Below are 26391 nucleotides of genomic sequence, written 5' to 3'. Positions count from 1 at the left end.
GTCCTTAGGGTTTCCTCCAACATTTATTTGCGGTCCATGTGGCATAACATGGCTTGTTCTTTTGTTTAATATCCTCTTAACTCGATATGCCCACTTTAATTCTTACAGCACTCCCTAATTTAAATAATGTTATTCAGCAAACGTCTTAAATCTTTATTTGGAAATCTGGTATTCACAGTCAGAATGAAAAAGTAAACGCCTTAAGCAGAAATACATTTTCCTTAAATCTTCTTTATTTTTTTCTGTTATTCAATATAAAAATAAGCATTTCAAAACACTTTCAGATCTCTGATACGCTGAGCAACCGAAAAGGCCCATCTGGCAAACGCAGGAGATGCGGAAGCAAGCCCGCGGCTGCAGGCATGGGCTCCTGTTCGTCAACTCACAGCAACTCCTATATGAAGAAAAGAACATGTTTCCAACAGCAAAATAAAGATCAAGCACTGAGCACCTTTCACAGTGTTGTAAGAAAATAGTCCTTAATTACCATGTGAAAATCTGGAAACAATGAAAGATAAAACGTACAGAGTAAGAGGTTAAGTAAGTGTTTTAGAAAGTCAGTTTTCTAGGAGCTGTGAGAAAGCTGATCAAACGCCCTCTGTGGCGATAAGAAAGTTGGGGGTCTCTGCCAATGTCACTGCCTGCCACGCCAGCTCCTCAGCTGTCCCCTCCTATAGGTCACAGTGCAGGCTGATGCCTGAGGTCTACAGTGACATCACTGTATCTTTCCTGTTTACACTGTCATGCTTTTGCTGGTATACTATGAAGTACTACCACAAATAAATTATAACTGTAGCTCATCATAAATAGAAATTAAGAAACTCCACACTGCCAAACTGATTTCTGAATCTTCTACATTGTTCACTAACCTGCCAATCTGAAAAGTTCAGTCATTTATAGAGGGCCTAAGCCCTTGTCATCAATGTGAGTTAGAAATGCTAAAACTTAACCAAAAGCAGTTATTTTTAAATAATAGGACGCGGACCAGGAAGCTTAATATCAGCCAAAATCTCTGGCGTTACCACGGGCAAAAGGCCAACACGAGACATGTAAAGGTCACTGGATGAAAAAGCCAAAAAAGATTACTCTCAACATATTTTGTCCATAAGAATTAGCTTACATACAGAACATGAAGTTTAACACGTGGGCTAGACTCGCACACTGGGACGTGGTCAGGGCTCCTCCTCCTCCGCGCATGCGTGAAGCTGCCCAGTGTGGCAGATCTCACAGGTGCTCGGAGTCATAGCGAGCAGAGCAGCCGCGGAGGGGAAGGAGGAGCATGTGTGTGGCGCTGGCCCACAGGATAATCGCCGCCATATGATGCACGTGTGACCTGAAGAACACGAAGCTCTCTTATCCAGACGCCTGCACGTCCAGAATTCCACGGCAGTTTCCTTGACGGGAGCGAAACACGCCGCACATCAGTGTCCAGCTTCCCGCTGGCTCCTTGCTGGCAGGAGAACGCGGCCCAGCAGCCAGGGCTGACTCACGGCCTGAGCAGCATCATATGACATGGTGTTTGGGTTTGCCGCACAGTCTGAGTTTCTTTGTCATGAGCAGCTGCGCCAGGCCGTTGAGAAACACCAGGACGATGGTCATGGACATGACAATCACATAGTGGCTAATGCTGCAGAAGGAGACAAAGATGTTACAGGCAGAGAGAACAGGCAGGAGAGAAAGTCCTGGGTTCCTGTAAACACACAGAATTACAGAGGATTGCCAAAGATTATTTATTTACTTATATTGATTTTAGGGAGAGGACAGAGAGAGAGGAAGGGGTGGAGGAGCAGCAGGAAGCACCAACTCATAGTAGTTGCTTTTCGTGTGTGCCTTGACCGGGCAAGCCCAGGGTTTCGAACCGGTGACCTCAGCATTTCAGGTCATGCTTTAACCACTGTGCCACCACAGGTAAGGCAGGATGCCCATAATTTTGAAATAGATATCAAAATGTTAAGCAATTCTGGTACAGAAACAGCAAGGAACATAAGTAATATTTTGTGATCTCTCCAACAACTGGGGCATGTTACAAAAATGCCTGACTGGTCTCAGTTATGACTGTGTCTGTGTTACCAGCAGAAACTGAATTTCAAAATCTAGCTTTATGAAAAATAAAGATAATGTTCCTTGACTCTTGGACCCCCCGAATAATACCCAGACTCCCCAGCATGCCCCCAGGTTAAGTATTCTGACCTTTTAGAGCACACCATTCTGTGCTTTGATGTAAGTTAGAGGTATTTTCTCAAAACTACCAGCCGCAAAGAAATAAAAATGTTACCCAAACTCAAATTCAGGAAAGTGAAAGTTTTAGTCAAGGAATCTAAACAAAGGGAAAAAAATATCTACACCTCTTTATTAATCTCAGAGTCAAAGCCACTGTCTCCCAGACTTTCGGAAAAAGAATAATGGATACTCTTAAAATCATTCAGTCCCATTTCTCGTCAATCAGCAATAGTCTAGGTTCTGTTTGTCTTTTTAAACATAGAAATTGTACTGTCCACACAGAACGTGGTTTGATGATAAATTTAGAAGTATGGGAAAATTTTAAGATATAGATCTGACAAATGTACAAGAAAGCAGAGGCTTCGTGCATTGATACCAGTGCAGACTGGCACATTGATGGGTTCTTTACCGTGCCTACTAGTTACATTCCACTGTCTACCTTCATAATAGAATCACGTTTCTGAGCCTTCAACGAGGGACGGAGGGTGATCAGCAGGCCTATCTCAGGCCGGCTTGATGAAGGGAGGCCATATTTTCTCCCCTGTGCTCGCCTCTGTCCCCAGCAAACAGGAGACCTCAGGGTGTGGGGAACAGAAGCCCTGCCCCAGGAATGGCCCCTAGCATGAGCCCCAGGGAACTCGTCCTCTGGAAGCTGGAGTGGTGGTTGTTGGGGGCCTGTACACAGGCCGACTGCCTAGAGGGATGGGGAATTAAGGGAAAACGGGAAAGGAGGCTGGAAGGTCGCCCCACCACCTTTTCAATAAATCCAGTGCAATCGGTGGCCAGCTCCCCAAATGTCAACTGCAAGCAAGGCTCTGCATGCTCTCAGAGATTTGCCCATCGGCAAGGACCCCCCAGGCCAGGAAAGAAGGGTCTCCTACCCTAAGAAGATTTATTGTTATTGCTATTGTTACAGCTTCGAAGCAAGCGCCTCCAGGTGTAAGGGATTACAGTCTGAGAGGAGCGCCTTTGGAGGGGCCCCGTTAGGACGCTCTTATCTGGGATGTCTCCCTGGGTCCATCTTCGAGAGTAAATGTGAACTAAAAAGGAGAGAAGACAAAAACTGGACTGATTATGTGAGAAACCCGGGTCTGGTCGGGGGCAGGTTCCCGATCCAAACAGGAAACAACAGTCAGATTCCTAATTGCTAAACAAATAGTAATGTTAAGTAAGAGTTTTGTAAGTTTTGCTTTCACTGTAAAAACAACGTGACAGGACACTGGATTTGTGACCTCTGGCCTAGACTGCCCGGGCTGGGGGACAGGGATGACAAGCTCTGTTTCCCGCCCCCTCCAGCATTGCTAGGGTCCAGTGCGAGGCCCTGTGGGCCTTCAATCAGTATCTGTTAAGGGAACTATTACAGTGAGTCATTTGTAATGAAAAGAAGGAAAACTTCTTTTGATTTATATTACCCTGGCAGATTAAATCTGGACTGAAACTGGACTCCCATAATATAGAAATCCTAAACATATAATCAAAATGAAATGCTAAAAAAAAATAAATCCCAAAATGTTTAAAGAATCAGAGCCTGACCAGGCGGTGGTGCAGTGGATAGAGCGTAGGACTGGGATGCGGAGGACTCAGATTCGAGACCCCGAGGTCGCCAGCTTGAGCGCGGGCTCATCCGATTTGAGCAAAGCTCACCAGCTTGGACCCAAGGTTGCTGGCTCGAGCAAGGGGTTACTCAGTCTGCGGTAGCCCCACGGTCAAGGCACATATGAGAAAGTAATCAATGAACAACTAAGGTGTTGCAACAAAAAACTAATGATTGATGCTTCTCATATCTCTCCGTTCCTGTCTGTCTCTATGTATCCCTCTCTCTGACTTTCTCCCTGTCTCTGTAGAAAAAGAAGAAAAAGAAAAAGAATCAGAGAGTCGCTACCAAAATGAAGTAAATCTAGCCCTACAAGACGCTCAGGCACAAAGATGAATGTGACAGTGGGTGTGACACCAGCAGGAGAAACGGCGTCCCCCAGGGCAGGTGTGGATAGCCCTGCCACATGGACTGCACGGCTGCTCCAGGCTCACGGCCCACTGGGGTCACAATGGGATCTGGTTCCGGTCCAAGCCGCAGCCCTGACCCTGCGCTGTGAGTCACGATCTCCGTCTCCCAAAGTACCTGAAGCCCTGACCCCTCCAAGGTCTATCACTTCCTCCCCTCTTGGGGGTGACTTTGCTTATTTTATGAGAAAATTCCGATAGAACTAAGAGAGAACCTTTAGCCTTAAAGCTGTGGACGCACCATGTCCCTGTCCGCCCCCCACCCCCATGACTCTGTCTAAAACAATCGCCTCTATTTTTATTTTGGATCCCATTTCAACTTTCCTGTATGGGCTCTACTTTCCCACCCACCCCCTATATTGCCAGCATCTCCCTCTCTAAAGTGGGCACGGCTTTCACCACACAGATGTGTCATTTCTCTCATCGTAAAAACAAACGGGAAACGTCACAAAGACCCCACGGCACCTGCTCTAAGTCAGGCAAGATCTGAGAGGCCCAAACCCCAGCTCTTAATCGCCCACACCTTTCTTCATCACACTCTCTCCTCCCAGAACCTTCTCCACCTCAGGAGATGGCTCTGCCTCTCACTTGGTTACTCAAGATAGACAACATGGAGTCACCCTCGATTCTTTTTGTGTCCCAGCACATCTAATCCATCAATAAGCCTGTTCCCCTTGTTGTCAAACTATTGTCACTTCTAGCCTCTCATCACCGCTGAACGGCTACCCTAGTGCAAGCTGCCATCATTGCTCACTCAGTCCTGCAACAGCCTCTTAACCAAGCTTCCCGCTGCCCCTTGGTCCCTGCAGTGTGTTCCCCACACCATGGCCAGAGTGTGGCTTCACAATGCCAAGCATATCGATACTTCCCTGCTCAAGAGTCTAGTGCTCTGCCTTACGCTTGGAATAAATTCCTAATTGTTTACAGTGACCTTCAAGGCCATAAGTGACATCAACTGTTTATCTTTCTGAGCTTCCCTGCATGTTTTCCCTCACACCACTCTAATCACAACAACCTTCATGTTTGCAGAAGTATTTACTGACATGGAGAAACAGTTCTTACAGAAAGCCAACTTAAAAAACCCCAACAAACCAAACTCTTGCGCTGTGTATGTTCACACATAAATTAAGGCTAAAAGGATACACATCAACATGTTGAACAGAGGTTCTGAGTCATGAATACAGGTGACTTCTTATTTTTTCTATATGCTTTCAGTATTTTCTATAATAAGCCTGCGATACATTTCTATACATGAGATGCTTACAAATTATGGGAGATTTAGCCACAGAATTCTGAGGCTGTGTTCATAATTAGCACAGAAATATTAACTCTATTCTGTTCCAGTTTCTCACAGGACATTTCATAATCTACACCAGTTCCTGAGATCAAAAGCCTCAACCCAATGAACTGGATTAATGATCACAACTTCTGCATATTTAAGATGGTTTACTCCCCAGCCCAGGGCCTGAGCCGTGGAGCCGGAGGTGAGACAAACAGGTGCAGGAGTGCAGGCGGCCCCACCCAGAGCCATGGGGACCAACTCCAGGAAAGCCCCACCCTTGGTTCCACAGGGAGACCAGGCAAGCAGGTCAGGGGCCAGACGGACGAGGGAGTCACGTGGACTGTGCGAGATTACACCACAGAAAGTAAACGAAATGCAACACACCCACACACGGGAACACTACTCGGCAATGAAAAGGAGCAGGTGCAGACAGATGCTGCAATAAACATCAATGCCAAAGATCAATACGCTAAGAGGAAGAAGCCAGACGCAGAAGACCACATGTTGTATGACTGATTCTATAGAAATGTCTGGAAAAGGCAAGTCTGTAGAGACAGAAAGCAGATTAGTGGTTACCTGGGGCTGGGTATGAGAATAAGGATAGAATGTAATCAGGTGTGGGGAATTTTTTGGGTTATAGAAAAAAAATGCTCAAAAACTAGAAAATCACTTGTCATTTATAATATTAAAATGTTTGAATTTTGATATGTAAATTATACCTTGATAAAGCCATAAAAAAGGATTACATTCTAGATTTTTGTTGCTAAATTTGGTATCACTTTTAGACTGTTACCACTTTCAGTATTTTAATTTTTTTTTTTATAGAGACTGAGAGAGGGATAGATAGGGACAGACAGACAGGAACGGAGAGAGATGAGAAGCATCAATCATTAGTTTTTCGTTGCGACACAGTTGTTCATTGATTGCTTTCTCATATGTGCCTTGACCGTGGGCCTTCAGCAGACCGAGTGACCCCTTGCTCAAGCCAGCGGCCTTGGGTCCAAGCTGGTGAGCTTCGCTCAAACCAGATGAGCCAGCGCTCAAGCTGGTGACCTCAGGGTCTCGAACCCGGGTCCTCTGCATTCCAGTCCGACGCTCTATCCACTGTGCCACCACCTAGTCAGGCTGTTACCACTTTCAGTATTTTAAAATATTAAATATGACAATCCCTTAACAAAGAAAGTTTTGTAAAGGCAGTAAGTAGGTTACCCAACCTCAGATTTAGTGACAGTCTGTCTATAAAAGACACAGATCGCTCAGCTCCTTCTGGTGGCCTGAAGTGACTGACTCCTGCTCATGTAAGCCAACACCTCTGGCAGGGAACAGTTGGGAAGCCCACATCTGCATGCAAGGAAGCCAACAGGCATTTGCTCGTGGTATTCCCCATCAATCAAGCCTGGTGTCACCTGGGCACAGCAGTTAAAGGGGCACCAAACTTCAACTTGAAATGAGTTCAGCTGTTCCCATGCTCCCCGCATGACTCTTTTGACATCATTTAAACCAGCAGTGTTCAAGGTGTACATGTGTGAGGGCAGCAAGGCGTGGTCGGTGTGGGGAGGGCCCATGGACTCACCAGGCAGGCTTGGCCCGGTACAACAGTGATGATGGGGAGGACTGTATCAGCCCCAGCCCAGGTCTTGGGCAACAGAGCAGGGTGTATCTGTCAGATGTGCTGGGGAAGAAAAAGGTCAGGAACTGCTGACTTTAACAGAGCTTCGTATTCATTGTAAGAGTAGAGATATTTTGTGGTACTTAGCAGTTACATTTAGGAGGTATTAACATATTATTGAGCACAGTCATAAGTTTCCATTCTATCTAAAGAGAAAAGATATTTTAGCTATCATTTGTATTTTAATAATGTATAACAATAGTGCATGTAGAAAACAATTAAAGTCCAAATCAACATCACTATAAAATCAAACTACAGTTCACCTCCTATCAAATACGTTTAGAACATCAATTTAAATATGTTCTTATAGTTATGAAAATTACCTCAAAGGCATTTTTTCCTCTAGTATAAAAAATGCACTTCTTTCAGTACGTCCTAATAAAGGCATGCTCTGCAGAGTTTATGACCTGCTACAAATGAAGACACAGTGTGACAGATCAAAAGGAGAGAATGCTACATAACAACTCCGTCGGCCCAGCGCCATCTCCTGGTCTGGGCAGGATATCCTTCCATAGCCGGTAAACACCTGGCGCCCTGGCTTTTCCAGACACGGAACTCACACCCGTGTCCGCTCATCTTGCTGACCGGGTCGTCCCTCTCAAAGTCTCAGTTTCATTCTGGTAAGATCTGCTTGGAAGATGCACTTGAAACCTATTAGACTACCCCTGTAAACAGACTGTCTCATACCCTCCTACTGTATGTAGCCTTTGTTGTTAAAGAAACTACTGTTTGTTAACCTGAAATGAACAGCTAGGGAATCTTAAACCTATTCCAAAAACCGACTGCAGTCTCCACATGACTGTAAACAAGACAGATGCATGCAGACCACGTTCCTGGGGCCGGTCAGTTCCCATCCTTCTCCAAAATTCTGGGATGCGTTCTCACCATTTTGTATTTATAAAGCAATAAATCACAAGGACAGTAGAACAACATTCCATTGCTGTGAATAATAGGCACAGAATGCCAGCGTTATTAACTGTATTATTAACACAAAAGCGTTCAGAAATAAAACGTGTCACAGAGCGAGACCAGTGCAGCAGCCCAGTTTAGATCACCCTGGTTCCCATTAATGGCGCTCTGCTAGCAAGTTTAATAATACCAGCAACATGACAAGAAGTATCTCAGCTTTCCAAACAGGCACTGACACAGGAATAATTAGCAAAGCAAAATTGAAAACCAACACTCTCACAAATAAAAAGCAGGAAAAAGTAGAATAACGCAGGTTTGATATGTGAACCCTCTTACATGGTGCTCTGGTTGTGAATCTTAAAGCATGTTCCCCCATCCAAGCCTTTCCCTGACATTCAGTTAGATGCTTATGAAGATGAAGGAGCCACTCCTAACCTACACCATGCCACCTGACTCCCTGTGGCGATACATGCCACGACTGCTGTACAGGACACAGAGGGAAGGTTCTGGAATTCTGACTTAAGAGCGACAGCAGGAACGGAAACTTCACCTTGCAGAAAGTCCACTTCACTAACGCGGTTTCATTTAATTTCTCCACCTCGACCGCTCCACTCCCTCCCTGCCTTCTGCAATCTTCTTCCTTCCTTTCGGGGCCTCACTGGGACTGGATGGTGACAGTGATGACCCAGACAGAGCAGGGCAAGGGGCCGTTTGCAGGAATGCCCAGGAGAGCGCGTGAGGACTGTGTGCAGGCCCCTTCCACGCCCTCCGCCCCTTCGTTGGCCGGCACTGAGCCTGCAGTCCTCTGTCGCCACAGCCCTCAGGGCGAGCGCCCCGTTCACCTGAAGGGCGTAGATCGCGAGGATGCAGCGCTGAGACTGAGAAACAGCGGCACACAGAACTCATCAGCCGGCCAAGCCTCCATCATCTCCCCACCCGCTTTGGGCTTTTCCTGTTGTATAGGTGAGGCTGTCATGGCTACACGGGGACCATTCCAGGTAAACGTGGACATATGGTCACAGTAGGTGTCAGTCAGCTCTCACTGTAAAACACCGTTACTACCACAAAATGTTTCTAACACAGTTCTGACCCTGTATAGCCATTATTAATTACACAGCATGTTATTATGAATCGTAAGTCAGTGAAGTGCTGACACATGGTGTTCACACGTTTTCCTGTGGCTTGTCCTGCCAAGTGGGCCCGTCACGGCACTCTCAGCCCACGAGTGCTATTGCTCATGCCATTTCCTTTGGTTTGAACGATGCTCAATGTTTGTTTTGTGCTGCCGCAGTCCCTCTTTTTGCTATTATATCCTCTCTGATGGACACTTTATTCTCACAATAGCTGTATACAGGAATGCATGGAACAGGGCTGGCAGGGCCGTCCCAGTGCTAAGAACATCACGGTCAATGTTAAATGCGATTCTGCAATGGCACAAGGCCTCCTCAACAATCAAGTGAGCACAGGTAAAAAATAATAGTAAAACTAGTTAAATTGGACTACATCAACATTTAAAACTCCTGTGCATCAAAGGACACAATTAACAGAGGAAAAGGCAACTTGTAGAATAGAGCATATTTGCAAATCTTATATCTGATGAATTCATGTACAGAATATATAAAGAACTCCTACAACTAAACAATAAAAAAACAACCCATTTTAAAACAGACATAGGAGCCTGACCTCTGGTGGCGCAGTGGATAAAGCGTAGACATGGGAACACTGAGGTTGCCGGTTCAAAACCCTGCACTTGTCTGGTCAAGGCATATATGGGAGTTGATGCTTCCTGCTCCTCCCCCCTTTTTCTCTCTCTCCCCCCCCTCCTCTCTAAAATGAATAAATTAAAAAAATAAAAATAAAATAGACAAAGGATTTGAACAGACATTTCTCCAAAGACATATAAGTGGCCAGCAAGCATAAGAAAAATGCAGAACATCATTAGTCATGAGGGAAATGCAAATCAAAATGACAATGAGATAACCTCTTGCCCATCAGGATGACTATCAATAAACAAACAAAAGCCAGAAACAGAAGAGCTGGCGAGGATGTGGAGAAACTGGAACTCTTATGTACCGTTGGTAAGAATATAAAACGGTGCACCTCCTGTGGAGAATGTTATGGCGGTTTCTCAAAAAAGGAAGACTAGAATGACCATGAGCCAGCAATCCCTCTACTGGGTTTATACATTGGACAGAACCGAAAGTGGGGACTCGAACAGGTAACGAATGCCCATGTTCACAGTAGCATTATCACAATAGCCAAGAAGCAACCTAGGGGTCCATTGATGGATGAATGGATAAACAAAATATCATACACAGTGTGTCCGTAAAGTCATGGTGCACTTTTGACTGGTCACAGGAAAGCAACAAAAGACGATAGAAATGTGAAATCTGCACCAAATAAAAGGAAAACCCTCCCAATTTTTGTAGGATGATGTGGCAGGATGTGCGCAAGTGCAGATGATGACGTAACTCCGTGTATACAGCGGAGCAGCCCACGGCCATGCCAGTCAAGATGTGGGCAGTACAGAGGAAAAGTTCAGTGTGTTCTGTGGCTCTCTAAATTCGAATCCGTGACCAAAGTGCAACGTGAATATCGGTGCGTTTATAACGAAGCGCCACCACATAGGAATAACATTACTCGGTGGGATAAGCAGTTGAAGGAAACCGGCAGTTTGGTGGAGAAACCCCGTTCTGGTAGGCCACCAGTCAGTGATGAGTCTGTAGAGGCTATACGGGATAGCTACTAAGGAGCCCTAAAAAATCTGTGCGTGAGCTCACATCGAACTGCACTGAATAGGTATGAAACTGGGAGAGTTTTCCTTTTATTTGGTGCAGATTTCACATTTCTATTGTCTTTTGTTGCTTTCCTGTGACTGGTCAAAAGTGCACCATGACTTTACGGACACACTGTATATACACCCTGGACTATTATCTAAACTTCAAAAAGAAAGAAATTCTGACACATGCTGCACGGCTGAACCCTGGGGACAGTATGCTCAGTGGAAGTAGTCACAAAAGGACAAATACAGTGTCATTCACTTAGATAAGGTACCCAATGCATCGAGACTGTAAACAGGATGGTGGTGGCCAGGGGCTGGGGACAAGGGTAAACAGCTGCTGGTGAATGGATACAGAGTTCAGTTTCTCCAGAGAAAAAAGTTCTAGAGATTGGTTGCACAACAATGTGAATATACTTAATATTGAACTATGCACTTAAATATGGTAAATACCACTTTAAAAAGGTGGTAAATTTTATGTTATGTAAGTATATACAGCCATAATTTTTTAAAAAGATAAAAAGAACCCTATCAAGGAAAGACAGAGGAAAGTTGGTAGCTTGGGTTTGCTGCCAAGCACTCTGACGGGGTGGAGGGCTCTGCGGCCGGACACGGACCCTGCAGAAGCAGGACAGAGCCAGGCCCGGCTGGTGGCACAGAGTGACCGCTGGGGACCGTAGGAGAGTTGTAGCCAGGCTGCCCAGGCGATGACAGCGGGGACACACAGGACAATGCCACAACGACCCTGACAGCGAGCGAGTGCCTCCGTTCCTTCAGTCTCTGAAGGAAACTCCAGTAACAAAGGCAGTCAGGATTCCTGACTCCTAGGCAGGGATTCACTGGGAGTGGTTAACAGCTAAGTACCAGAGTCAAGTAGAGCCAAAGAATATGGCTCCGTCGCTCTGCATCCAAGGTTGTCCAAATTGAGGCTCTCAAAGGCCGTTTTTAACAAATTCCCAGAAAGCCGATAGTTTCTGAAATCCGAGTGATTTATCACACTTCACAAACATATGCACTGGGCTCTTTCACCTCGACAGCCTTGCTCAGATCCATTGTGTCTAGAACACTCTTCCCAAACCTCCAAGTCCCCTAACTGAAAGTACACCTTCACTGGAGGCCCAGCTTAAACGCAGACCCGCAGAATGTTTTCTCAGCCACTGAGGCCTGAAGGAAGTGGCCCTCCTTCTGAATTCACACAGCCCTTATCTGGGTGCTGCCTGCATTACAATTACGCCTCATAACCTGCGCTAGACCCTCCCTGAGGGCCACGCGTCAGTCACACGCTCCCCGGGCCGGAACGCCCCTCAGAACCCCCCACTCAGTGCATGGATTCCCCACGCAACATCCCAGGCCGGGATCTTCTGCAGACGGGGCATCACGAAGCCTTGCGACCAGGGACCCCACTCATTTCTGGGTTCTTGCCAATGCCTGGGAACACTTTTCACATTGTGAGTCTTCACTATGTGATACTTTCTGAAAAAATGATCTATATCTGAAATGCACAGACGATGCAAAGGAATGAGATAGTTAATTGTGTAATCCTGGTCTCTGGGAGCGTTTCTTCCTCTGTAAAATGGAAACCATTTTCTTTGCATCACTGTCACGAGAATTAATGAAATAACATATGTACAACTCACAGAGTGTAATAAATGACATTTTAATGCTAATTATGGTATCAGTTTAATACCTTCCTTTATAATCCTTAACTTTTCTCAGTCACTGCTTAACTTGGCTTCTGCCCAAGTTTGATTAGATGTGTTTCTGTGGCAAAATAACTCTCCTCCAAACAGCTGCTGGAAACTGCTGGGGTCCCAGAAGAGACAAACACAATTGCATGAAATTACACCAAACACCTTAACATTAAAAAAAAGGACAATCCAGATTTTTCCAAAGACAATGGTGAATGTTTTCAAGTAAACAATAGGAATCCTGTGAAGGAGATAGAACAGCTTCTGGACAAAGAGGGATGCAGGACTTTCAGACCATACCTTGCAGCTCTCCTTGCAATAGAGTTCTTTATTTCACAAGGCTGTCCCTCACCCACCAGTGCGAGACTCACTGTTTCCATCTTCTGACATGACCGAGAATTGACTCTGCCAACTGTGCAGTGCGTGCAGGGTCGTGTGGCATGTCACCGCCTGCACCCGTGACAGCCTTTCCTGGTCACAACGTTCTAGCCACTCCCTGTCTCACAGAGTTTCTTTGAAGACAGGACTCTTTGTATATTTAACAAAGGTTTCTGCCCCCAAATAGGACTTTTCCGACCTAAGGTGCCCTTCCTCTTGGCTCATTCACTCCTAATCAATATTTCTCCTTTAAATCCTAAATTTATTCTATTCAAAACACTGCAGTGAATGGTTCCTTTGCAACAACTACAAATGTGGGATTAGCTATAATTCCACTTTAAAAAATGAGCTTATTTGAGTTACAAGACAAACATTTTGGGAAATTCTCTTTATATAGCAGAGGCAGTGAGAGGCAAAGGGCCTATTGCAGCGTTGGCTACCGAGGGCAGCCGCCCAGACCTGCCCCGCCATTTTCAGGTCTGGGGCATGAACAAGTCACACTCTTCTTCGGGCCCCCGACGTCCTCATCTGGAGAACAAGACAGTGGCTGTATCTGTTGTGGAAAATACTATCTACTTCGCAGTGTTATGACAAAGATCACACAAGAGAAAGTGTTGGAAGGCACCGTGAACACTTCACCCCGACACAAACACTGCTTATCTATCTGTGTTGTGACTGGGGGTGGTCCTCTGACACCTCGGGCCCCCTACTCAAGTCTGAGCTTCCTTCTTGTTGGTCTTGTACCTGATACAGATGCATTTCCTGGTCTCTGAACTGCCTTCACCATGGCCTTCAGGGCCCACGTCTCCGCAACCAGCTGCTGCGGACGAGGACCTCACGTTGCATGCACTGCCTGGCTCGGCCCCGTGGAGAGCACCTGCCTCTGCCCTGGAAACGAGCTTACTCCACTTGGGCCCCAAGACTGCCTCCAGAAGTCCAGCACTGCCGGAAGGTAATCAGAATTGATGTAAGGAGGGACATTCGTCCTTCCAACTGTAATACTGTTGTGCTCCCGGGTAAAACGAAAAGATGGCACCAGTGCCGCACAGAAAGGTGCGAGGGTATTCCCGGACCCTGCCTGCATCCTCCCTCCCTATTCCAGGCGCGGGAGAAAGAGCTGTCCACCCACCCAGCTCTTCCGCCTGCCTCCCACCTCCCTGATGCACTTCCCCTTCATTCATTTTGCATCAGCATCACACGTGCCGTGCTACGATGATGGAGGCAGATTCATAATAAAGAGCAGCAATCCCCCATTCCTTCTTCCTGCTTCTCAGAGCAGCCGCTCTGACCACTTCCTGGTGGTTACCTCCTTAACGTACACGCTTGTCTTTATGTTGCTGCTTAATGATACATCCATTTAAAAGATTATTGATTAAGTTCCCGCAAGGACAGAGGATTTAGCTACTTACACGACAGCCTTCTCATTTCAATTTTAGATAGTGATTTTAATTCTTCTGTTTTTCCTTATGAATCAGCTTTGAAATATAATTTATATACAAGGAATGAAACCATTTTCAGGATCCAGTTAGACGAGTATTGACAGATGACCTGCAACCATCGTCACCATCAACATACAGAACACTTCCATCACCCCAAGGTCCCACGTGCTCCCCATAAAATCAAGCTCACCTCAACTCCCAGCCCCACACAACTACTAATCAGCTTTCTGTGACTGAAGGTCAACCCTGCCTATTCTAGCATTTCATGGAATACACTGTTCTCTCTGGCTTCTCTCACTCAATATGAAGTTTCATGAGATTCGTCCATGCAGTTGAGTTCATTAGCCTTTCATTTCTTTTTAATAGTAAGAAGTAACGCCTTTGTATGGACGTGTGGCCTACGTAATTCATGTACCCACTCACATGCAGATGAACATCTGGGTTGCTTCCCAACTCTGGCCATTATGAACAGCACGGCTATGAAAATTCCTACACAAGACTTTCTCTGAACATGTATTTTTTCTGCAAGTGAGAGGTCATGAACTCGCTAATTGCTGGGTCACAGGGTAGTGTCTATTTCACTTTTTAAGAAATTTCTTTTTCATCTGGGGGTTACTCACAAATAGGATGGTGGCCAATAAGTTGTACGTGTGTGATAGAAATTGTTATGTCACGTTAGGGAGGAGCAGGAGCGTGCCTGCCTCTGCCCTCTGGGCGAGTGGAAGGTGGCTACCAATGCTAGAACGGGCGGAGCTTTACTCTGCGCCGGAGTCACATCTATCACAGCAGTGGGATTCTCCCGGGCCTTCCCCCCAGGTTCTGCACGGGTGTCCTTTGGCTTCTCCCTGTAGGTAAAATGTAGCTCTTTCTGCGGGGACTGAGGGGAGGAGGCAGGCTGCAGGGAGCCTCCTGACACCATGCTCAGGGAGAGGGCCACCCTGCAAACCCCGCCTGGCTGCCCCTTCCTCACTCCCTCTGTCCACACTGTGGTGTGATGCAGTGACTGTGGGGTGACTGTGGTGTGATGTGGTGACTGTGGGGTGACTGCGGTGACTGTGGGGTGACTGCGGTGACTGTGGTGTGATGCGGTGACTGTGGGGTGACTGTGGTGTGATGCGGTGACTGTGGGGTGACTGTGGTGTGATTGGGGTGACTGCGGGGTGACTATGGTGACTACGGTGACTGTGGGGTGACTGCGGGGTGACTATGGTGTGACTGCGGTGACTGTGGTGTCACTGCGGTGACTGTGGTGTGACTGCGGTGACTACGGTGTGACTGCTGTAACTGCGGGGTGACTGTGGTGTGATTGCGGTGATTGCGGTGACTGCGGTGACTATGGTGTGACTGCAGTGACTGTGGGGTGACTGCGGTGACTATGGTGTGACTGTGGTGACTATGGTGTGACTGCGGTGACTGTGGGGTGACTGCGGTGACTACGGTGTGACTGTGGTATGACTGCTGTAACTGCGGGGTGACTGTGGTGTGATTGCGGTGACTATGGTGTGACTGCGGTGACTGTGGGGTGACTGCGGTGACTATGGTGTGACTGCAGTGACTGCGGTGACTATGGTGTGACTGCGGTGACTGTGGGGTGACTGCGGTGTGGCTGCTGTAACTGCGGGGTGACTGTGGCGACTGTGGTGTGATTGCGGTGACTATGGTGTGACTGTGGTGACTGCTGTAACTGTGGTGTGATTGCGGTGACTGCGGTGTGGCTGCTGTAACTGTGGGGTGACTGCGGTGACTGTGGTGTGACTGCAGTGACTGTGTTGTGACTGCTGTAACTGTGGGGTGATTGCTGTAACTGTGGGGTGACTGCGGTGACTGTGGTGTGACTGGAGTGAATGCGGAGTGACCAGGGTGAGTGACTGTGGTGTGACCGGGGTGACTATGGGGTGACTGCGGTTGTGACTGCGGTGTGACCGGGGTGACTGTGGTGACTGCAGCTGGAGCTCCAGGGCCCCCTTTCCCTCCGCAGAGCCGACTGACAGGCTCCAGCTGCTCCTTCCTCTCTCTGAGTACCCACATCCCCGGAATTGGTTGAACTAGCATTTACTGACAGTTCTTCTTCCAGCCTCTCACTTTTGCTGGGTCTGTTTACTTTACTGGGGTCTTGGTAGGGAGGAGAACAATGATGCTCTCTGGTTCACAGTCCCCGCCCAGGGACAGATGGTGCTGGTTTAGGGCGGCAGTCTGGCACTAAATACACCAGCGCTCCAGAGCCGAGTCCTGGGCTGTGCGGCCCTCACGTCCTTCCCACTCCATCTCCCCTGGGGGGGCCGCGGGGTCCCTCTCCTTCCTGAAACACGCTTTTGATTTCCACATTCCCACTCTTCCCGGTTTCCTGCATTTCTGGTCACTTCTTCAGTCTCATTTCCACCTTCCTTCTTCTCTGCCTTTAGACATCAGTGTTCCTGCAAGGTGTCACTGTGGATCTTCAACTGTCTCACCTGACGCATTCCGCCGGGCTCAGCGACCCCCGCTTACAGTGTGTAAACAGTGCTCCCTCCACGGTCTTGCCCACCCTGCAAGGCTGCATGGTGCCATGCCTAAGGCCCCCAGTGCACCTGGGAGACCCCTCTGGAAGGTCCCACCCTGCCCCAGACTGCCCAGGCATGCAGCTACTCCCTCCTCCAGCTTTAAGCTCCCTGCGAGCCCAGGACTGTTTTCCATTCCCAGCAGCTCCCCTAGCATACAATTGCTAATCAATAAATATTTGGATTGAATTTAAATCATGGATATTTTAAAATGTGTTGTGTTTTATGTATTACTAGTAATAAGGGTAAAATGTGCAGTTTGAAGAAAGGATCTGCCAGGTAAAGATAAACCTTAAGCTGATCAGAGAAAATCAAATTCTTCATTTGTGTAATGTAAGTCAGCGATGCTGTGCAGAACTAAGGATGCACATTTGCACGTAAAAGTCATCTCCTCTTTACTCCTTGGCATGTATTTAGAGCCAAACTAACATCGATTCTGCCATCACAAAGCCTTCCATCTGTGTCCAGAGGGGCTCCATTCACGACAGCCTGGAGGCAGAAGCAACCCAAGTGTCCATCAATGCATAGACATACAGTGGAATATTACTCAGTCTTCAAAAGGAAGGAGATTCTGAAACATGATGCAACACGAATGAACCTTGAGGACATTATGCCAAGTGAAAGAAGTCAGGCACAAAGGCTCAATTCTGTATAATTTCGCTTATATAAGGTAACTTAGAGCAGTCAAATTCAGAGACAAAACAAATGGCACGGAGGGGGAGTGGGGGTTATTATTTCACAGGCACAGAGCGTCAGTGTGGTATGAGGAAGGTCATGGAGACAGATAATGGCAATGGTTTTGCACAACAAAGTCAAAATGTACTTAATGCCGTGGAATTGTACATTTTAAAGGTCAAGGTGGTAGATTTTATATTATGTACATTTTACTACCAAAGTAAAATCAAAATGTCTTACACACAAAAATGCTATATTTTATGAGGGTATTTTCCAAACAAAATTCCAACCTATGTTTAAAATGAATACAAACCCAGCAAATTATGGACAGAGTCAGGAAAGGTGCAACGAACACGAGAAACACCACGAGTGCTAACAGCAGAGCTACGGAATAGCGTTATGACGACTCCACTTACGGAAGCGCTGAGCTGCCAAGCACTGAGCCAAGTGCCTCGTGGGGATTCATTCATTCAAAGTGACTACAGAAATGGGGGCGGGGGGAGACTGGAGGGATGCAACCACGTGCCAGTGGTCTCAGAGCGTAAAGGGGGCAGAAATCAACAGCTCAGTCCCCGGTGCAGTAGTCTAAAGCCTGTCTCGGGTCCACTCTCGGCTTGGATCAGAGGTCTGGTGAAAATAACCATCAAAACTGTTCTCAATCACTCAGACTTCAGAGTAATAAAATCTATGATCTATGGAGTCCCTTGTATGCGCCTAGCATGTAGGAATGAAGGTGATTCAGGTCAGACAGGGAGGCAGACAGGGTGGAACTAAGAAGGCAGCACAAGCCCGGAGCGTCCTAAAGAGGTTAAGAACAGCAGACAGAAAGTCTAACACAGAGTGTCTCACCCAAACCCACTCAATTCCTGGCAACACAAGAGCTGAATAAATATTGCCCGAATGAAATAAAACCGGTCTATAAAAACACCTGTCTCTGAATGCATTTGAAAACAAAGGGCAAAAAGGAAGAAATGTATCAGATGAAGGCAATCACTGACATTCAAATCACAATAAAGAAGAACTTGAGCTCTCATTCAGATTATCCTATATATAACAATGTTACCAGTATCACATGCTAAAATGTTTCTATATTAAAGATTCTAAGAGGCAGATAATGATTACATGCAATTTAAGCTGTCACATCACATTAACACTATAACCTGTATAGTTTGGTTTTTTTTAAAGACAGATGAAGAGATTATGAGAACACAGACAGGGGAGTGATGTTCCCTGAACACCCCAATTCAGGCAGCGTCCCTTCACCCCCCACACTCCCATCCTGTTCTCTCCACACTTAACACCCTGAAACACACCATCCCAAGAAAACATCTGCTAGCATCCTCAGCACAAGAACCAGAAAGGCGGGTCTCACTACCAGAGGCTAAGAATAATTGCTACATGCTATGCTTACCTCGACAACCAAATTGGCATCTTCCATACTAAGACATCAATTTACTTTTTTACTGTACTCTTAAGAATTTCTGTGTGAATATATACTATACCTTGTTCCAATATCAAGCCAGCTGCCATAATCCTTGACTAAGAAGAAAAAATGCTGTAAAAGAAAACAAAATATGGTTTCATGGAAAAAAAAAGGCTGTTTAGATTCAGACAAAAAACAATGTTATTTTAGATTATGAATTTCATATTTCTGACCCCTGAGAACCACCTTACCACTGGAATCAACAAGAATATGCCTTTATTGAAATTTTTTCTTGGACTAAAATAAGAATCTAAAAGCCAGAAATAGCATTACCATTCAAGCAAATGAACACAAAAGTGAAATTTGTGAATAAGCAGAAATAAAGATCAATTTTATTTATTTATTTTTCTGTGGCAGAGACAGAGTCAGAGAGAGGGACAGACAGGGACAGACAGACAGGAAGGGAGAGAGAATAGAAGCATCAATTCTTCGTTGTGGCACCTTAGTTGTTCATTGACTGATTTCTCATATATGCCTTGACCGGGGGGCTACAACAGACGGAGTGACCCCTTGCTCGAGCCAGCAACCTTGGGCTCAAGCTGGTAAGCCTTGCTCAAACCAGATGAGCCCGCGCTCAAGCTGGCGACCTCAGGGTCTCGAACCTGGGTCATCCACATCCCAGTCCGACGCTCTATCCACTGCACCACTGCCTGGTCAGGCAAAAACCAACTTTAAAAAAAAGCATTAAATAATACCAAAGACCTCAAGGAAAAGAAGCTACATCCCCACTCATTAAGCTATAACCCCACTCATTAACTGATAGTTACTGACCGCCTACTCTGTGCTAATCACCATTAGGTTCTGGAGATAAACGCTCTCTCAAGGTGTATAATCTCGTGAACGACTCCAAATCACCAGGAGCGTGTGTGATGAGTGCTGTCACCAGAAAATGTGGGCCGTTACGGGGGCACAGAGGAAGGGGCGCACACCACACCAGGAGCAAAAGGGAAGGCCACCCCAGTGGGAAGTCTAAAGAATCAGATGCAACAGGAGACTGGGCAGATGTGGGAGGAGCATGTTTCTGACAGAGGAGGCAAACCGGGCAAGTGTCAATGGTCCCGGAAAAGCTGGGCAGGTCCCAGGTGTGCTGGGGACAGGTCAGAGGGTGCCTGTCCGATGAGCAGAATCTGGACACAAGTCACTTTCTAAGTTAAATTAGGCAACCTGACTCTCTATAACACCTGAAACCAGGGACTTTAAATTCTCCCCTATTAATATGTCTTGCCTAATTGCCATTTTATGAGAAAAACTGAAAGCTGATTTGTTCTACATTATGTGTGGTCAATTTCAGAACTATACAGGCATACCTTGTTTTATTGCACTTTGCTTTATTATACTTCACAGTCATTATGTGTGTCTGTGTGTGTGTGTTTAATAAATTGAAGGCAAGAAGGCCTCCACCAGCAAAGAGATTATGACTCACTTATGGTGACACCCACTTTATGGTGGTGGTGTGGGACGGAACCCACAACATCTCAAGTCTGCCTCTATTTATCATCAGCTAAATACAACACAGAATGTTCCCATCTCAGTCAACAGACTGGGAAGCTGATGTGAGAAGTGACTGTAAGTGCTGCCTGTAATTACTTCTGGCATAGGATGGTGTGGAGTGCAGAATTAACCGCATCCAAGGAGAGGTCTGTCTTTCGCCCTCAGTTACTGAGAGGTGATTTCTGGGCCCCTGGACCATCACGCCTGATAAGGAATGTTTTGCTGGTGGGGGAGGGCTTTGTCACTGAACAGTCTAATAATGTGACTGTTTTGGGGGCTCTGGGCCACGTTACCAGTTCTACCTCGATAAGGACTGGAGAGTAAAGGTCAGCCATGGGCATGATATGTGGGTGAGCTCCACTGGTCTGGACACCAAGGCGCTGGCGACCCTGGCTGGCAATCCTCTCTGTAAAGTGTCACACACTGGTGCTGGAAGAGTAACGCTGTCCTACTCTATAGGGCAAGGACGACCGGGGCTCTGCATCCGGATCCTCTTCCACCCCTTCTGGACTCCACTCTCTGTGTCTTCCCTTAGCAGCGTTTAACCTGCATCCTTTCCCTGTAATAAACCATACCTGTGAATGTAACAGTCTTCAGTGAGTTCTGTGAGTCCACTAGTGAATTATCAAACCTGAGGGTAGTTTTGGGAAGCCCCTGAACTTACAGGTGTGAAATAGCTTCTTCTTTTTGTTAACATACTACATACAAGAGGCCCACTACATGCTCCTCACTCAGAGTTCATTTATTAGCTCTATCGTCTTGATAACATGAACCCACTTGAAAAGCTCTATTTCCTCTTTCCTCCTCCTACTCCCTCCTTCCTACCCTCCACCTTTCCTTTCTTTTTCAATCTGAGAAAAGGGTTAAAAAAAATCAACATTTCAAGTAGGAAAATAATGTATTGCTTAAATCTAAAGTTAGCTTTTCTGTTAACCTCCTATGGAAGTTCATTTCACACACAATGCACAATGAAAGACTAGGTATAAAATAACAGATTAGAATAAATTAAGAAGACTTTTGACACCTTAACAACAGCACTCTTACTATATGAGTCATACAGAAAGTCATTTATATGTGTAAATTATCCCGGCACTTATAACTCAATACCTAGAGAATTCATGCACAGAAACGCACACTCATTTATCTTGAGGGCATTAACTCAGTGCTTGGCTTCTCAGTCTTATTTATAGTGAATATTCAAAAATGTCTTACCAAGGCCATAATGTCTGATATGACGAGAACCATGAGAAAAAGACTGAAAAAAAAAAAAAGAAAGAAAGAAAAATGACACATAATGCAACAGACATATTTTTAAAGCACATTAAAATCAAAATGAGAATAAAAATAACCCAATAGTCTGTTAGCATTTTTCCATCTGAAAAGATTACTTTTGACAGAGCGCTTTTTAGATTATCACGGACAACTGTTCCACAGGGATGGGCTGGGCTTAAGAACTGTCACTTAACACTCAGTACTTATTTCAATAGTATGAAAGGGACATGAATGTGATTTTAAAGATTTTAGATAATAGCAGATTCACATGAAATTGCAAGAAATAATACAGAGAAATCCTCTGTACCTTCTGCCCAGTGTCCCCCAATGGTAACACCTTACAAAACCATAGTACATTGTACAGTATCACAGCCAGGATAGTGACAGTGATCACAATGCCCTCATGACACTCTCACAGTCACACCTACCCTCCTCTCTCCGAACGCTGCCTAGCTCCTAGCCCAAAAGGTCGGGAACCTTTTTGGCTGAGAGAGCCATGAACGCCACATATTTTAAAATGTAATTCTGTGAGAGCCATACAACCACCCGTGTACGTTAGGCATTAATTATCCAATAAAAATTTGGTGTTGTCCCGGAGGACAGCTGTGATTGGCTCCAGCCACCTGCAACCATGAACATGAGTGGTAGGAAATGAATGGATTGTAATACATGAGAATGTTTTGTATTTTTAACATTATTATTTTTTTTATTAAAGATTTGTCTGCGAGCCAGATGCAGCCATCAAAAGAGCCACATCTGGCTGGTGAGCCACAGGTTCCCGACCCCTGCCCTAGCCCCTGGGAACCACCAATCTGCTCCCGATTGCTATCACTTTGCTATGTCAAGAGAGCTGTTCCAGTGGAACCACTTATATAACACTGTAACCTTTTAGGATTGCCTTTTTCATTCAGCACAATTCCCTTAAAATTCATCTAAGATGCTTTGTCTCAGTCTGTTCCTTTTGGCTGCTGAGTAGTCCTCCACTGTGGATTTACCAGTCTGCTTAAGCCTCCAAGCATGGAAGGGCACCCGGACTGTGTCCAGTTTGTGGCTATTACAAACAAAGCTGTCAAAACATTGTGTCGAGCTTTAATGCAAAAGTAGTTTTCATTTTTCTAGGAAAAATGCCTGAGTGCAACTGCTCGATTGTAAGGCAGTAAGTAGCATGTCTAATTTCTTAAGAAACTGTCAAGCCGTCGTACCATTTTGCATTCCCACCAGCCATGCACGAGAACAGTCTCTCTGCATCCTCACCAGCATTCGGTGGTGTCATTATTTTTTATTTTCGCTATTCTGATAGTCATATAATGATACTTCCCTGTGGTTATAATATGCATTTCCTTAATGGCTAATAATGCTTAACATCTTTTTATTTTTTTGGCTTCTTTGTCAACATATATGTTCCTCAGGTCTTTGGCTCATTTTCTAATTGAGTTATTAGTTTTTATTGTTGAATTTTAAGCATTCTTTACACATTCCAGATAGTAGTCCTTTGTCACATGTATGGTTTGTAAATATCTTCTCCCAGGATGTAGCTTGTCTTTTCACTCTTCTCTTATCAGGGCTTTTTGAGGGAAAAAGCTTTTAATTTTGACGAAGTCCAATTTATCAGTTTTTCCCTTTAGGGATCATGGTTTTGGTGTCAAGTCTAATTTCTTTGGGCCAAGCCCAAATCCCAAAGATTTTATGTTTTTTTCTAAAACTTGAAATCCAAAATCCATTTTGACATTTTGGTCAAGGTTTATGACTCTTTTCTAAGTAGTAATTACTTTTCTCGCTATAGATTTGAAAATATCGAAATGTAACTCAATATGTATCTCACATATGCAGATAAAAGTCAGACTGATCATATGTTACTGAAGTATTACCATTAAAACAAATCTGATATAACAAACATACAATAAAATACATTAATTTTGTTAAGAGTTTATAGAGAACACAGTGGTCACCCAGCATGAATTCCCAAAGTTACAATTCCAACGAAGGCTTTGTCTACACTAGCTTTCGTGGTCCCAGAGCTCCAATTATTACAAACTGCTTTCCTTCTTACAATCATCTAATAACTGAAACAATTTCACCCTATGAATCCAGTTCTTTTGGAACAAGAGAAGAAGAATCAACACAATTTGAATGCAACAAAAGATCTTTTAAAAATCTTTTAAGATATTTTAAAAATATCTTTTTAAAAGTTCTTTTGATTTTTAAAATGTTTTTCAAAACACCTAGCAGAACAAAACAGTATATTCAAAATGACGTATCAAAACATCTTATATTTATTTCAGTTCGTGTAGGGCACGAGGAAACAGCTTTCTGGCTAACACCTGTCAGCTTAGGAGGAACGTGAACCAGCTGCAGTTCCAGTCACTGAGACAGCCCAAAGCCAGTTAGTGGGGCAGTGGGGAAAGACACGGCTCCCCTCACGGGGACAGGGAGCCAGCCGACACAGATCTTTCCTCTCCCATCAGCCCCTCCGGTCTGCATGGCAGATATGACACATGGAGACGTGCGGAGAAGAGCCAACACCCCAGGAATGGGAGAGCAGAAAAACAGGGCTGCTGAGACACCTTCGTGGCGACCTCTAGACTCCATGTGATGTGAGACACATACAGCCAGGTCTCTCTGAGCCGCTGACAGGTGTGCATCGCTTACAGGCAAGAGCATTCCTAGTGGATCAACCATTAGGGGACCTCATGGCCATGTGCCTCCTTCTATAGCCTCTACCCAAAATACACAAGCCTTTGAGGTAAAGCCAGCCATCGAGACTGAGAAGCTAGGTAAATTACTGACATTTAGAAAAGATGGTTTTAAAGTCATGTGAAATAAAATAATGCTAACACAGCTTTTATAAGTCAGCTTTGTTCAACGCATACTTAAGGAATGAGAAGAAAGAAAAGCAGAATCGTTTCATGGTTACCAAACTCATTCTCGGCGTTAGGGATACAATGAGTAGGTCCCTAGTGTGAACTCCACCCCCATCTTAACCCTTAGACTTTCAACAATTGTTGTAAGAAAATATTTAGCAACATAAATAATGAGACTTAAAATGTGGGTAGAAGGGGAAGGAGATATCAGTGATATTTAGCAAGGGGATGTGACCTGGAGGGATGGATGGGCTCAGGCTTGTGCAATGGATAGAGACAGGATGATGAGCTCGTTTCCAAAAGGAAGAAAGAAAATGGCAAGGTTCCATGTTGTAACATATTAGATTTGAGGGGCCCGTGTGACATTGAGGGGGACATGCCAGTGACTTATAAAAGTTTAGTGGTCAAAAGAGAAGCCATTTATAAAGCCTCAGCTTTGTCACCTTTGCCTCAGTTCTCTCCCTTTGTGTTGTTTTTCACTGCACTAGTCTCTGGACAGAATTACTACTACACTACTTACACACACAAATACACGTAACACACACACTTTGATGAGCCTTCTACTTCTCATTCCATGTTTACCCAGATCTTTTTTATTTAAACTAAGTAAAATCTCTTCTAAAAAATGTATCCATTTATAAATGCAAGAAAGTACCATTAGTTATTAGTTTTTCATTGCATCTAAATAACTTTTATGAGATATTGACAATGTATACATGCTTTCAATGCTAAATTTATGTAAATATCCCGCAAAAACATAAGAAATTAAGCTAGAAACCAGATTTCTACTATTTTTAAACAGTGAAAAAAATATGTTCTTTTTTTATTATTTTGGCACATGCATTAATAATATGCTAAACCCAGTTCTAGTTTAAACTCATCAAGAAGAGTATGCAAATTCATGATAATATTAGTTCTTTCTTTTAGCATTGAATGTGCCAGTTTGACTCAAGAATAACAGAACTGCTAGGAAGCTTCATATCTAGCTCCAATGTCATTCAGAGGCTGACCAGTCCAGCGCTGATGAGGCAATTTTATTGGTTAAGAAAAGTAAATAGTAGAGTTGACAGCTTCTCTTTTAGGAACTGAACTGCTTACAACTGAGTACTCCAGAAATTCCCCCAAACTCAGAAAAAATACTTTCTATTCCATTTGTCAAATGTGTAGAAATCAAGACTGAGAAACTACATGTATTACTGACACTTAGAAGAGTTAGTTTCAAGCCATGAAAAATAAAATGTTAACACATTTGTCTAACACAGGGGTAGTCAACCTTTTCATACCTACCACCCACTTTTGTATCTCTGTTAGTAGTACAATTTTCTAACCACCCACCGGTTTCACAGTAATGGTGATTTATAAAGTAGGGAAGTAACTTTACTTTATAATTTATAAAGCAGAGTTATAGCAAGTTAAAGCATATAATAATAATTACTTACCAAGTACTTTATGTCGGATTTTCACTAAGTTTGGCAGAATAAATCTTTATAAAACAACTTACTATAGTTAAATCTATCTTTTTATTTATACAGTGTACCTCGGTTCTCGAACGCCTTGACTTTCGACCAAATCGGTATTCGACCAGGAAATTCGAGAAAATTTTGTCTTGGAATCCGAACAAATATTTGGAACTCGAACGTCCGAGATTAGCCGAGTTGAGCCGAATGGCGTTCATTCGGCCGAGCGCGCCTTGCCTGCGTCATCAGT

The 26391-nt window shown here is 44.8% G+C and overlaps 1 protein-coding gene across 3 annotated transcripts in view; it reads right to left on the bottom strand.

The window, feature by feature from the left end:
• Positions 1-223: 223 nt before the first annotated feature.
• The window catches only part of PIGN (phosphatidylinositol glycan anchor biosynthesis class N), a 97906-nt gene continuing 71738 nt past the window's right edge, over positions 224-26391 (bottom strand). For all 3 annotated transcript variants that reach the window (XM_066352761.1, XM_066352760.1, XM_066352759.1), the window contains 3 exons: positions 21764-21806; positions 19080-19132; positions 224-1627 (listed from right to left, as the gene is read on the bottom strand). In XM_066352761.1, the coding sequence (XP_066208858.1) occupies positions 1504-1627; positions 19080-19132; positions 21764-21806 (220 nt within the window). In that variant the 3' untranslated portion in view covers positions 224-1503. The remainder of the gene's footprint in view (positions 1628-19079; positions 19133-21763; positions 21807-26391) is intronic.

This window comes from Saccopteryx leptura, chromosome 11 (assembly GCF_036850995.1).
Source record: "Saccopteryx leptura isolate mSacLep1 chromosome 11, mSacLep1_pri_phased_curated, whole genome shotgun sequence".
In the NCBI taxonomy this organism is placed as follows: Eukaryota; Metazoa; Chordata; class Mammalia; order Chiroptera; family Emballonuridae; genus Saccopteryx; species Saccopteryx leptura.
Note: the sequence above shows the minus strand (reverse complement) of the source record. Positions and strands in the feature narration are given on the sequence as shown.